The sequence below is a fragment of the Botrytis byssoidea genome (genome assembly GCF_014898295.1).
Source record: "Botrytis byssoidea strain MUCL 94 chromosome Unknown BBYS_011, whole genome shotgun sequence".
In the NCBI taxonomy this organism is placed as follows: domain Eukaryota; kingdom Fungi; phylum Ascomycota; class Leotiomycetes; order Helotiales; family Sclerotiniaceae; genus Botrytis; species Botrytis byssoidea.
In genome coordinates this window covers 1-12,296 of record NW_024065852.1, presented here as the reverse complement: position 1 = coordinate 12,296, position 12,296 = coordinate 1, and the positions used below count along the sequence as shown (strand labels likewise).

Genomic DNA, 12,296 nt, shown 5'->3' with positions numbered 1-12,296 from the left:
ACGAGACACTTGTCCAATTCACTTCCTATAATCCTAAGCTGGTACCAGACTTTTCAGAATATGCATAGGGATATGCATACGTGCTTAATTTCCCTCCACACTCATAACGGTTCGAACATGTTCGAACTTGAGAAGCTCACCCTTGTGATTAGCGAGTAATTTAGCAGTCTTCAAAACATTTTTGATTTGTCTTCCGTTGATGTTTGAGTCCGCCAATTTGCCAACATCAGTGATTTGATGATGATGTTCTTGATCCTCTCCACGCGACAGAAAGTTTCTCCAAATTTTCTCTCTAGCGTTAGTATCCAAATCCTTGTAATCTATACTGAGATGAATGCGTGATTTGAACGCTGGATCAAGATTATTTACACGATTTGTAGTCATGAACAACAAGATCCCTTCATAATACTCGAGTGTTCGTAAGAAGATCGAAACAATTTTGTTCCGCTCAAGTGAGTTTGAAGTTCGTGCTTCTAGGAAAATATCACATTCGTCCAACAATAGGACCGCATTCCAACCGGTGACCATCTGAAGGACTGAACGCAAGTTTGACTCAACATCTTTAGATTCTGTGCCCAAGTCTCCGGCCGAAAGCATGTAGAGTGGAACATGCATTTGCTCGGCAACAGACTCAGCAGTCAAGGTTTTGCCAATACCAGGGCCACCCGAAAGCAGAAAGATTATGCCTTTGCCCTTGCCGCTAATGACGTCATCATATATTTCCTTAGTATCACACTCCATGCCGTCAACGATAGGAGTAGAATTGGGCATGCCCTGGCTCTCGGCTTCTGTCGACGTTCCGTAACGAGTTCTGTAATCTCAATTTTTTTTGGAAAAGAGGACAAGAGGACAATAATTGAGAACGTGGGACAGAACTTTGAGGGAGAAGAAGCCAGGAAGAGGTAGTGGACTATAAGGCTGTGGGCAAACATGGTGGTGCGACTCGATATGGGAGACCATCGCACCATTTGCCAATATCAACATACCATATTGATAAGTGAATCTAGTATTGTTGCGCCATAGTCGCTGTGTCCCATCAGCCTTCGTCCAAAGTTTGAGTAAAATTTGTGCTTTCGCGCCATAAGTGTGTTTTCTCTCTTGTATCAAGCTGTATACAGAGTCCCTAATAATATTATAATGACACTAGTCAAACCGGATAGATCGGCGACACATCAGCCTTTTAAACAATTTAAGTTTGTGAAGTGGAAGATATGTGTCTCTCAAATGAATGGATCACTTGATCCCACAATAATACAAAAAGCAAGCCGCAAAAAGGGAGTTTGTCGACAACTGGATGATGCTATCAGATGGTTCTGATATACGAAAATCACACATGTATATATATATGGAATGGGCCTGTTTTGAGGAAGGCCTTCAGATGCTTGATTCTCGGTCAATAATGATAGGGTATGTAGTGGACGATTTAAGGGAACATTGAGTCAGCATCAAAGATTGCTCTACCTATAGATAAATTCTATAGAAGCCTATGCCAGTACAGGGTACTCTCCGATGTATTTGAAAATTGGATAAGCTGATCGGTGTATCTCCAACTACAGCGAGGAGACTTCTGATCAAAGGGATAAGCAGAAGCTTCTTAATTTTGTCTCGGATATCCAATGTAGTTCCTACAGTTACTGTGCAGAAGTTGAATATAATGAAGAAATTCATGTACTGTGGGTGTCTTGCATTGTTCCAATCATTATGGTTTGTCCAGATTCCCTTGTACTGTTAGTGCCTTCTTTTTTGGTATTAACCTAGCTGAAGCAGTAGAAACATTTAATCGATCACGTGTTGACGCACCAAAATCTTTAAAGCTCGTCGCGTCTTACTTCTTTCGCCACGATAATCTTATCTTACAGCATCTTCTCTTCATCATTCTGCTCAAGTCAACATTTCGCCTATACTAATAAGACCTCAATTACCAGTTTGAATCGAACGACCAATTCGATCTTGAATATGAGAATATCATCATGTTCAAATCTGTTAGTATGGCCGCCATTGCGGCTTTGAATGGAGATGTGTCAGAAGTATTTGATACGCAGAGGTGCCTGCAACTGCAAGAAGAAATACTATCGGTAAGCCACATATGTACTGATTTGATCAATCTCCGCATTTACACTATACAATCACAAATCCACAAATCACAGCATGGCAAATTTTTACAAGGGCAGCACTGACGTTTAATTTTCACCAATAGAGTAGTCCGGAGAGACCAGCCGCGGATAACAATATGTCATTTCCTGTCGTCGCGTCAAGCAATCATAATTGTAATATCGACGCGACAAACAATGCCTGTCATGTTACAGGAAATGGAAACCACCACAATCAAGTCCAGGAAGTTTTTCATAAGATAGAGGCCGCCAGAGAATCCGATATTAAAGCTCAAATATCTGGAGAAAGTCCATTACCTCCAAATCCTGTACATAAATCCGAACGGACGAGAGATGGTCCGCCAGTACTGCCAACAGTAAAGCGAGATAATGAAAGAAAATTGAGGCCATCCGATATTACCGGCAACCTACTTCCCTTGTCTTGTGCCCAGTTGAGAGCAATGGAGGGCGAGGAGCATACTCAAAAGACTAATTTATCTTTGACTCAAGAGAATCCTGAGTCTCTTTACGAAGCCTTAGAATTGCAAAGGTTAAGAGACCAGGCTGTTCTTGGACCGAGTGACGAATTTTCCTCGAGCCCACCGATTCCAATCGAACGGAATGTTCTGCCAGATCCACAATCAAATGGCATATCTGGAGACCCCAATTCTACACACACTGAGTCGACTGCACGTACATATGAGGAGAACGACACGGGGCACATAAACTTTGATACATTTCAACCAACATCGGTACTTGATGAAGGTTATCTCCAATCAGAAGATCCGCCTGCTGTTTATAGTACCCAAGATCCTGTGCAAGACACTCTTCTTGGCCCTCAGACTCCGGCTCCGTCAGTCAACCCATTTTCTGAGAAGGGTAGTGTAATGAAGCAGCATGAGCTCTTTGGCGCAACACAACCATCATCGATTGGACGACTTGGTGGCAGTCCTACATCCTCTAGGCCATCGCCTGATGTTTATAAGGGATATAGATCCTCACAAGAAGTTGAACCATCACCACTCGTACGACGTTCGGAGGTCGCTAGCGCGACTACCCAAAAATTAGACCGATCTCCTGACCACTCAACATCTACTAAGACTCCTATTACAGTCGGATCTGCCACAGTGTCGAATAACATACAATCTTTCAATTCCGCTCTTCGAAAATTAACGTTGGTACGTGAACCTCAGGATACGTACATACCAATGAAAGAATCCCAAGAAAGAAGAAAGAAGTTCATGGAACGTCAGCTATACTCTGGCTCGGAATCAGATTCTGATATTGAGGCACTACCCAAGAAGTTCCAACAAGTGGCGAGAGAGAAACAGAAGTTACGCGCGCAGACAGCCTTGAGTGCAAGAAGACCAACTTTATCCGATAGACCAGATTCCGCAAAAGAAGTCAGTTCCATTTCTGCCACAGCTAGTACAAACCAAAGGTCAATTAATCATCAGCGCAAGTCTTCAGAGGTGTCATCTTCTCACACATCCCAGGCCTTCAAATCAACTCCGATCGCTGTGGAGGTTCCTGCTAGTGGACGACGCCGAAGCATGCAGGAGGATTATGTAACCCAATGTGAAGGCTTTGATGCACGAGACACTCAACCAACACAGCAGGATATGGTTGCTGATTCTCAAGGTGTTCCTTTGTCAAGCACCCTTGTTACAAGTTCTCCAGTACCCGGACCGCGAAATCGAGCGCCAACCTGCTCTGATGTTGAGAAAGTAGACCCAGAATCAACGAGCCCGTCTCGGAGGCTACCAAGAAAGCTACAACAGCCTCTAAGCCAAGAATTCAGCGAGCCTTTGAAAAGCAAAAACGACAATCATGCAGATGGAATCCAAGAAAAGGATCCCACTGTACCTACCACATTCGACCAGAGGATGACTGCATCACCCAATGAAGTATCTTTCAGCGATGTTATTAAAGAACCCGTCACCCAAATACAGAATCCAACCGACGGGGTCGCCTCCACTCTCCCAGAGACTAGTCCAGCTACTGATAGATTAATTCCTATGACTGAGATCGCAGAAGTCTCTCTCAGCATAGCGAATAATGATGAGTTAGATGACTTGCCAGGATTTAACATGGATGATGAGTTTAACGAGGTTATTGGTGTATCTAGTCATCATACACCCAAACGACAACCTCAGTTTCAACCATCGTTAGCTACTACGCCTAGTCATTTTGATATAATACCTGATGGCTCTGCTGCTACAGCCTCATCGGGACTTTCATCGGCTCCCAGTACAATAGAGCCCCCCACTCCTGTCGCAAGAACTATTTTGACTTCCACAGCTCCGGCGGTGTCTGAAGTAGAAGCACTCGATTGCAACTCACCTGGAATAGAGACGTCGACTGAGCCTTCTGAATTGAATTTTACAGCAGAGGTTTCTAAAACTGCCCCTGAAGATGTTACTCCACCATTGGCCTCAACTGAACATGATACGAAGCCTTCCCAAACAGTCCCGATTGAGGAGCCACAACTTCCATCGACGAAAAGAGAGCAAGAAAGCGTACATCAAAGAACGCCACGTAAATCTACTCGATCCTCGAATGGCCAATTCGGAAAGCCGCCTATCACACAGCAGCAACCAGGAGTTGCTCGAAATACTAGGCTTTCGAGTGTGTCGTCTACAGTTTCTAATCCTATCTCATCCACTGCTGAGTCAGAGTTAGTATCCCCATCCATTCCTAATTTGAAATCAAGTACAAGAGGTCGATCAAGAGGTCGACCGAGGGGAAGTGTTGCTACCAAGGTCAAAGAATCAATTGGGGAGACTGCTCTGCCAGCTACGAAAAGACACCGTACCCGAAGCTCCGTGAGCCCCGAATATCAAGAAGACACCATTTCAGCACCTCTCTTAAGTCGACCATCAATTCTGCCATCACAGGAAGATAGCGAAGATCCACTGGCCCTATCAACACCGCCTTCAAAAACCTCGTTGAACAATAAAAGGTCAATAGACAGTCTATTTGAGGGGATGGCTTTCGCTGTCTCATACGTGGATGCAGAAAAAGATAAACAAGTTGCGATTCGTTTAATCAAACAGCACGGTGGTCGAATCTTAGATGACGGATTCGAAACCTTGTTTACCCCGACGACTCTACCGTCCAAATCTCGTACTGTAAATAGTGAGACTGGAGAGGCAGAGCTTGAGATTGCCTCTTCGGAGCAAAATATTGGTTTCGTGGCATTGATTGCAGATGAGCATTCGAGAAAGGCCAAGTACATGCAAGCTTTGGCCCTTGGACTCCCATGTATCTCAGGACGATGGATTTCTGATTGTGTTGAAAAGTGTACTATAATCGATTGGTTACCATATCTTCTCTCAGCTGGGAACTCTTCCTTCCTAGGTGGAGCTGTGAAGAGTCGATATTTACGCCCATACTCTGCCTCTAGTGCGAATCTCAATGACATTTTCACTCGGAGATTAAAGCTACTCGATGGGAAATCTATCTTGATCGTTACTGGGAAGGGAAAAGCTGGCGAGAAGCGGAAACCCTACACATTTCTGACTCGCGCTCTTGGCCCAACTCGGCTTGGCCAGGCACAAGATCTCAAACAAGCGAGAGAAATGCTTCTCGATGCGGAGAGTAAAAACGTCAGTTATGATTGGCTTTATGTAGATGGAAAGCAGGATGTGGAGGCAGCGGTGTTCGAAAACACCCCAGCAAGCATTTCAGGCGGTGGCCGAAAACGAAAGAGAGTTTCGATACAGCAAGAGAATGCTTCACCACCATTGCCTAAACGTGTTAGGGTTGTCAATGATGAGGTCATGATTCAAAGCTTGATATTAGGTCAACTCATTGAGGATTAAAAGCCCTCAATCTTTTTTTCAAACTTTCTTTTGAGCTATCACATTAGCATGTACGATTACGATTTGCATGATTTATATAGTGGGGCAGACCATAGACATGTAGATTAATGGCTAAATGAGTCATGAAAGGCGCATTAAAAGGTGGAATACATAGGAGAGCTTGCTTGCATTAATGGATGGATGGGAATACCAATTTACTTTTGGGGCGTTTTGCTAGAAGGGCGATGGGGAATTGATATGGAGTCGAAATGTAAGACATTTCGCGAGCTGCGGATTGCTAGAAATTAGTCAGACGAATAATGTAGCTGATGTTCTGACGTTGCGAAGCTTTGAGAGTAGTGCGATAATTGGGTGTGAAAGTGGTGTTGGCTCTCTTTGTGATGGTGTAGAATCCGTCGGTCTTTGAGTACAGTGCATTAGGATAAAACCTCGTTCATATTGCATGCTTCACGCATCCTCTCATCAACAAGAACAATATTTCAATGTTCCAAGCAGTCTCAAAGGATCGTAACTCAATGTAAAACTCAATTAAATTTCCGATGAACTATGGTGGTTCTGTTTCATAATTAGCAGGAAGTGCAGGATGATGTTGATTCACCTTGATGACGCAACTGATGTCCTTTTGAAGTTGAGCACATTCATATGCAGACTTGATGGATCAATCGGAAGCAATATAATATTCATCATCAGATTATCAGGTCTGCTAGCTCTATTCTGCCTTTGTATTTTTCAGCTTCCGGGATACATACTTTGGTTTTTACAACGAAAATTCACTTGAACGACTGTGTAATGCTTATGTAATGTATCTAATTTAAGCGAGATAACCTCAATATCACTTTAAGGTTGTATGGCTCTGGCGTTCTTTATGGCAGATAGCTATTTGCAGTATTTACCCAGGTAAGATACGTAGGTTCTTGCTTCCAGTCTATCCATGGTGTATCATTATAGTCGCAGTGCAAACTTGTGTCATTTTTGTGATGGAGAGTAGCCCTCAGTACTTTCTCTTTTTGGCATTTTAGCTTCCTTGTTGAGCTTATCTTGTATCGCAGTATCTGATTATATGAGCTCTTGCTATCATATTTCTTCAATCTAGTATTCTGTTGACGTAAGCGCCTGCCAAATTTAATGTTCACGCGACGCATTTAGAATTTTTCTAGTCGCGTCTGAATTCTGTCACTTTTAGTGTGATGTACTACTATTTTTTAGCGTCATTTTAGGTCACTTTCAAAGTTTATTGGAAAGAGCCGGTCTGTTCAGAAGCTAGGTAATTACAATTCAGATTTCCAAATATTTCGACCGTTCAGACTCAGCTTTTAGATACATACTTCCTTTCGGCAGGAACTAAGAGTGTGTATACGTTCAGATTTGCAATCGACAGGAACGAGTATGTATCATCATATTTGAATCATTGGGACAAAATGATTCCAATGGGCTTGAATTTACGGACTCTTGCGGGACATACAAAAGTCTTTCTTCTGTGCTAAAATATAGATCTCTTGGTGTACAAAATGGTATCTCAATTCATTTCACTTTTGAGAGTGAACCAAGTTGTGATGAGCAAGTAGATTTTACTTTTACGGATGGCTTGGGATCTATTAGTGTGACAAACATGCACTAAATATTCTTAACAGTCTATCTAGAGAAATTTAGCTCCTCGAATGACTTCGATAAGTAGCAAAGAAAAGGAAAGGTCGATCAAGTTCCAATTGCCATCTCACTTTATAGACTATCTAAGGTAAGAGCTATGTTGACTATCCATTGTATGACAAGCATTAGCGTCGCCCTCGTAGCACGAAGCTAATGGAATTATACTTTCATAGTACATCTCGCTTTTAACAACCTTCTAGTAGGTCTGGAAAATCAGAACCTATAAGTACTCATCCATCTCCCCTTCAGCTTTTCTGATCTTCTTTCCTTTTTCTTTTTGGCCCGATCTCGATTCTCAAAGTGTACGAATCCCCTTTTCCCAATCTTCTAATTCCCTTCGTGGTATTTCACTTTGCTAATTTATAGACAGAACAGTCCACGAATACCATAAAAGAACTCCAAAAGCACCAACAACAACAATCATGTCGGGATCAGAGGTAAGACACCATTTTCATAATGTCTCTCCCTTGGTCTGCCAGCCTTCACTTTCTCTATATACATGGCGTAATATCCCCAATGGGAGTTGCATTACCATTCCTCCTCTTTGAATGACTTGGGCATGTACGACTCCTATAGATCAGTAGGATCATCAAACCAGCCTACTTTGGTATGGGGGAGTTGTCCTCAGACTTTTCGAGGAGCAGTTGCCTTGTATGAAGCAGTTGTTCAAAAAAGAAGCGAAATCCTACTTTTAAATGTAGGCATAGTTGGACGCTCGGGATGCAGTTCCACCCGGGCGGAGCGCTAGGAGCTTGCCGAGTACTATGGTCCTGTGCTGCGCGTGTATCACCGGCCAGTCCGCTTCCGTTCGTTCATCTGGGCTGTGAGTGTGTCGCCGGCTCAGATACGATCTTGAACACTCTGTTGAGATGCTGGGCTTTGGGTCAGACATTGGTGTCTTCCTCAGCATTGCACATTGCTGACAGCTGTCTTATATAGAATCGTCGAAGACACCAACCTCGCTCCGAAGTTCGTCGGGCCGGCGCGGCGGAGATTCCCTCTCCCTCTCCGACCCTCACCAACGACCATCACCACATACATTTGACGAACCAAGGTGATCGTCGTTCCGGGAAGGAGGAGAGGGATCTCCTTTTATTTGTAAAGTGACCTATGTCTCTCCTTCTTTCTTGATGTTTCAATCTATCTGGTGGTTTGGACACGTCTGATTGCCCAATTTACTCTGATTGTATACAATCAAGTGAATGTTTACATCGGTCTGATTAATCTCACTCACTTGGTTGTTTGAGACGATCAACTTGATCAAAATCATTACATTTTCCCAGAGTACTCCATTATACCAAAGCTAATAGTACAATCAGGAACACCAACTGCGGGAGGGGGAGACGGAGCGGGCTGCCAGGCTCCAACTGGAGCAAATGGAGTTTGTAAGCAACCTACTCTATCTGCCCCTGAATGCCCAATCTCTAATCGCACAATCAGAATCATTATCTCCGTATAACGGAGATGGAGACTCGTGCGCGCCTCAGGGAGCGAGAGATGGGCCTTCGGGAACGTCAGTGGCGCCTTCGGGCACAGAAGATTATTTTCTTCTCTTCCTTGGCGCTCTTCGGAGCTTACGTTTTGCTTCTGTTTCTCCGCCTTTGGGCAAACAACTATGTTTCGGGAGGAGAGGGAGGAGAGGGGGGAGAGGGTATTGTGTGGGTAGATGAGGTGGTGGAGGTGGTGGCGGGGTGGGTGGAGGGAGAGGTGAATGGATGGTACGGGGAATGGGTGGATTTGGATGTATAGTATTTTTTACTCTTCTTTACTTTTTCTTTTGTTTTTGTATTTTGGCTTTTGGCGTTTGGCGTTTTTTTTTTTTTTGCTTCTTTCCTTCTTTCTGTAGTTAACTTGGTCTTCTTTTATTTCAATTCACTTTTTTCCTGATAACAAGTTCTTCAATGTCGCATAATTTGACATTCCAAATAATTAACATCTATGGTCTATCAGGCTTAAGCAAACGAAATCAAATCAAGAAATCAAGCTTCAAAATCACAAGTTTTTTAAATCAATATCCTCGCTTTTGCTCATGCCAAGTTTTCTTAGAACTTACCACCTCCCTATATCTTCCTTCGAGAGCTATCTTTCACTTTCAATGGTAGATATCTCATTCTAGACCCAAGATTTAATCTTCCTCTTCTCTTACTGGAACATGCGTGCCAGTAGCCTGACTTGGCGCTACCAAAGTTTCCCTCCAAGTCAAACCCCCATCATCAATTATAATTGGCGAGAAAGTCGACGGAGTAGGTGTGGGCCAAAATCCATTATCATCCCAAGTAGTAGTGCTTGTCTCTGTTGTCGTAGCCGTACACATCCCAGCCGTTATCGTCTCGGTAGTTGTGTGTTCAATTGGCATCGGATCGATTACTAAAGTTATTGTTGTAGTCGTTGGTTCACATGTTGCGGACGATGGAGGCAAGAATGGAAGACCGGCTGTAACGGTACTGGTTATTGTAATGATTCTTTCGGAGATTTGATTGCAGTACGGTGTGTACACTGTAACGGTAGTAGCTCTGGGTGATTGCCAAGGAGTGGTGTCACATAGATAACGACCTGCTTGACAGGTGGTAGTTATATAAGTGAAGTAGTCGTAGATAGCTGTTACTAGGGTTGTAGTGAGGACATTTGTGGTGGTGGTGCACGGTGCCGAGAGATCTGAACGCGTTATGAATTGCGTGGTTGTGGTAGTAATGCGATTTGATAGTACCTGATCGGCCACTAGTGTTATGATAGTGGTCACCGTCTTGATAATTCCATCGGCAGTGCGAACAATAGTGGTGGTAGTGGGTACAGATGTTGTGACGGTTTGGGTTTGAATAGGTGGACATGTAGGACAAATCGTTACGAATGCTGTGGTTGGAACTCCGGGGCCTGCATAACAAGAACAGACTGATGAGATGGAGGATTGGATTGCAGCATTGCTAAGACCTTTTGTACATGCACCTGCGGGCCCCTTTTTGTCAAATGACAGGGTGCTTCTGCGTCCTGGGGACGTAAATGAGGAACAAAATAATTGCACGTAGGCATTAGAGGACGTGAAAGCTGTTGCCCAGGCACTTTGACAAACGTTTTCTATTACAGAAAGTTAGAAATTGCGAGAGAAGGAAAGAGCTGTTGTGTTTTGGATTTTAGAGAATAAGTGAGTGACAAGGTTCTAACAAAGAGATAATAAGAAAGCCGGGATACTTACTCCCACACACTATACTGACGGTCGATGTAGTACACGTTGTAGGGATAGGATCTACAATTGAAGAAGGACGAACTGTAGGTCTCTTATCAGGTTGCAACGGTAGTGGAAGATTAGCAGCATGCACTTGAGACGCAAGAACAAACGCGCAAAAGAGCCGAGCTAAATTCGAGACTCGTGTCATATTGAAGGAGAAAAGTTGTAGCAGACACTCGTTTGTACATCTCTATGATTGAAGGAAGGATCGTGATCTTTATATTTCTGGACTCGAGGCATGTAGGCGGTGCTGAAACCTCTTGCTAAATTCCAAAGTCGCACGGGTCGTTGCTGGGAATTTTTATGGTGGCAGTAGCGATGATTCAACACCAACTACGAGAATCTCCAACCCCGCCATGACTATATCCTGAAATGATAGGTCGATTAAGCGCATCATATCCCTTATAACTCTGGGGGAAGTCAGGAGAATACCCACATTCCTTTTTCAGCCTTGGCGGAATTGTCTCACATATCTAGAGCTTGTGAATCAAATCTTCTCCGGGGTTCTCATTGACCATGAAGAATTCATGACGTTTCACATGAAACTTCTCTGGTTTATCCGTTGAAGGAAGATTGAATGGTGCTGGGCCAAGTACAAGATCCTCAGCAATTGGAAAGGAAAACTCTGTTCGGTTGATGTTTGAAAAAACGAGAGGCTGGATATTGGAAATCTCTAGGCACTTTTGTTTCTATTTGAGTAGTAAGAAACTCATCAAATCTTTCGAGATCTAACTTATGATAATTATTGGATATTACTATGATGAAAGAGCGCTAGCATTTACTTGTACCAGATCAAAGTACCCTTGAATTTTCAAGTCAATAGTAAATTAGATCGCTTAATACTTTCTAGGTGAGGGTTATTTCAAGCAATTGAGCTCCTACTGCTGTCTCAACCCCATCTACATCAACATTAGTTCCACTACCGCCACCAGTTGTAACGTACAGCCTGTTGAGTTGACCTTTGACACGACCAAATGCGACACCAGTCGGTTCAGCAATATCGGTTGAGTCCAGAGCACCAGCAATAATGGCAGTCTCATTGTTACCACCAGTCTTAGCATCGAAGCTGATCTCCATAATTGAGTTGTTAACGGATGTAGTGAGGTATGCATATTTACGACCTTCGCTGTTAGTTTGATTGGTCTTCCAAACGTTGGGGGATAGGGCAAAATCGTCGAAGTTCAAAGATGAACCGTCTTCCGAGCCGAGGGCAATCACTTCAGCAGTACTGATGGTAAAGTTGGAGTGCAATTCTGCACGGCAAAATTCGGAACCAGCTGTCCAATATATATAACCATCTTGGATCTTGATACCATTAATATTGCTCATTAAATCATCCTCAAAGGCTACCCAAGTTCTCCCAGTCTCAACATCGACGGCAGCGATAGCATTGTCGTGCTGGCAGAAGCGAGAATGATGGATTCGTTGTATGCAGCTAGGCCATTGAAGTCGATAATAGTTGGATAAGTGGGGCTTGCGACGTGAGTTATAACCGATTCCATTATATTACCA

The 12,296-nt window shown here is 43.5% G+C and overlaps 4 protein-coding genes across 4 annotated transcripts; 2 read left to right on the top strand and 2 right to left on the bottom strand.

The window, feature by feature from the left end:
- Positions 1–84: 84 nt before the first annotated feature.
- Positions 85–771, bottom strand: EAE97_006015 (uncharacterized protein; the record flags this gene model as incomplete). The annotated part of the gene is made up of 1 exon (XM_038876528.1): positions 85–771. One exon carries the CDS (start codon positions 769–771, stop codon positions 85–87), a length of 687 nt encoding a protein of 228 aa, XP_038732235.1.
- Positions 772–1,970: 1,199 nt separating this feature from the next.
- Positions 1,971–5,914, top strand: EAE97_006014 (uncharacterized protein; the record flags this gene model as incomplete). The annotated part of the gene is made up of 2 exons (XM_038876527.1): positions 1,971–2,075; positions 2,198–5,914. 2 exons carry the CDS (start codon positions 1,971–1,973, stop codon positions 5,912–5,914), a joined length of 3,822 nt encoding a protein of 1,273 aa, XP_038732234.1.
- A 1,658-nt stretch (positions 5,915–7,572) lies between these two features.
- EAE97_006013 (uncharacterized protein) lies at positions 7,573–9,310 on the top strand (the record flags this gene model as incomplete). The annotated part of the gene is made up of 7 exons (XM_038876526.1): positions 7,573–7,649; positions 7,932–7,998; positions 8,160–8,212; positions 8,269–8,455; positions 8,501–8,659; positions 8,881–8,946; positions 9,002–9,310. 7 exons carry the CDS (start codon positions 7,573–7,575, stop codon positions 9,308–9,310), a joined length of 918 nt encoding a protein of 305 aa, XP_038732233.1.
- A 376-nt stretch (positions 9,311–9,686) lies between these two features.
- On the bottom strand, positions 9,687–10,932 carry EAE97_006012 (uncharacterized protein; the record flags this gene model as incomplete). The annotated part of the gene is made up of 2 exons (XM_038876525.1): positions 9,687–10,633; positions 10,752–10,932. The coding sequence occupies 2 exons, from the start codon at positions 10,930–10,932 to the stop codon at positions 9,687–9,689; spliced, it is 1,128 nt and encodes a 375-aa protein (XP_038732232.1).
- Positions 10,933–12,296: the final 1,364 nt, after the last annotated feature.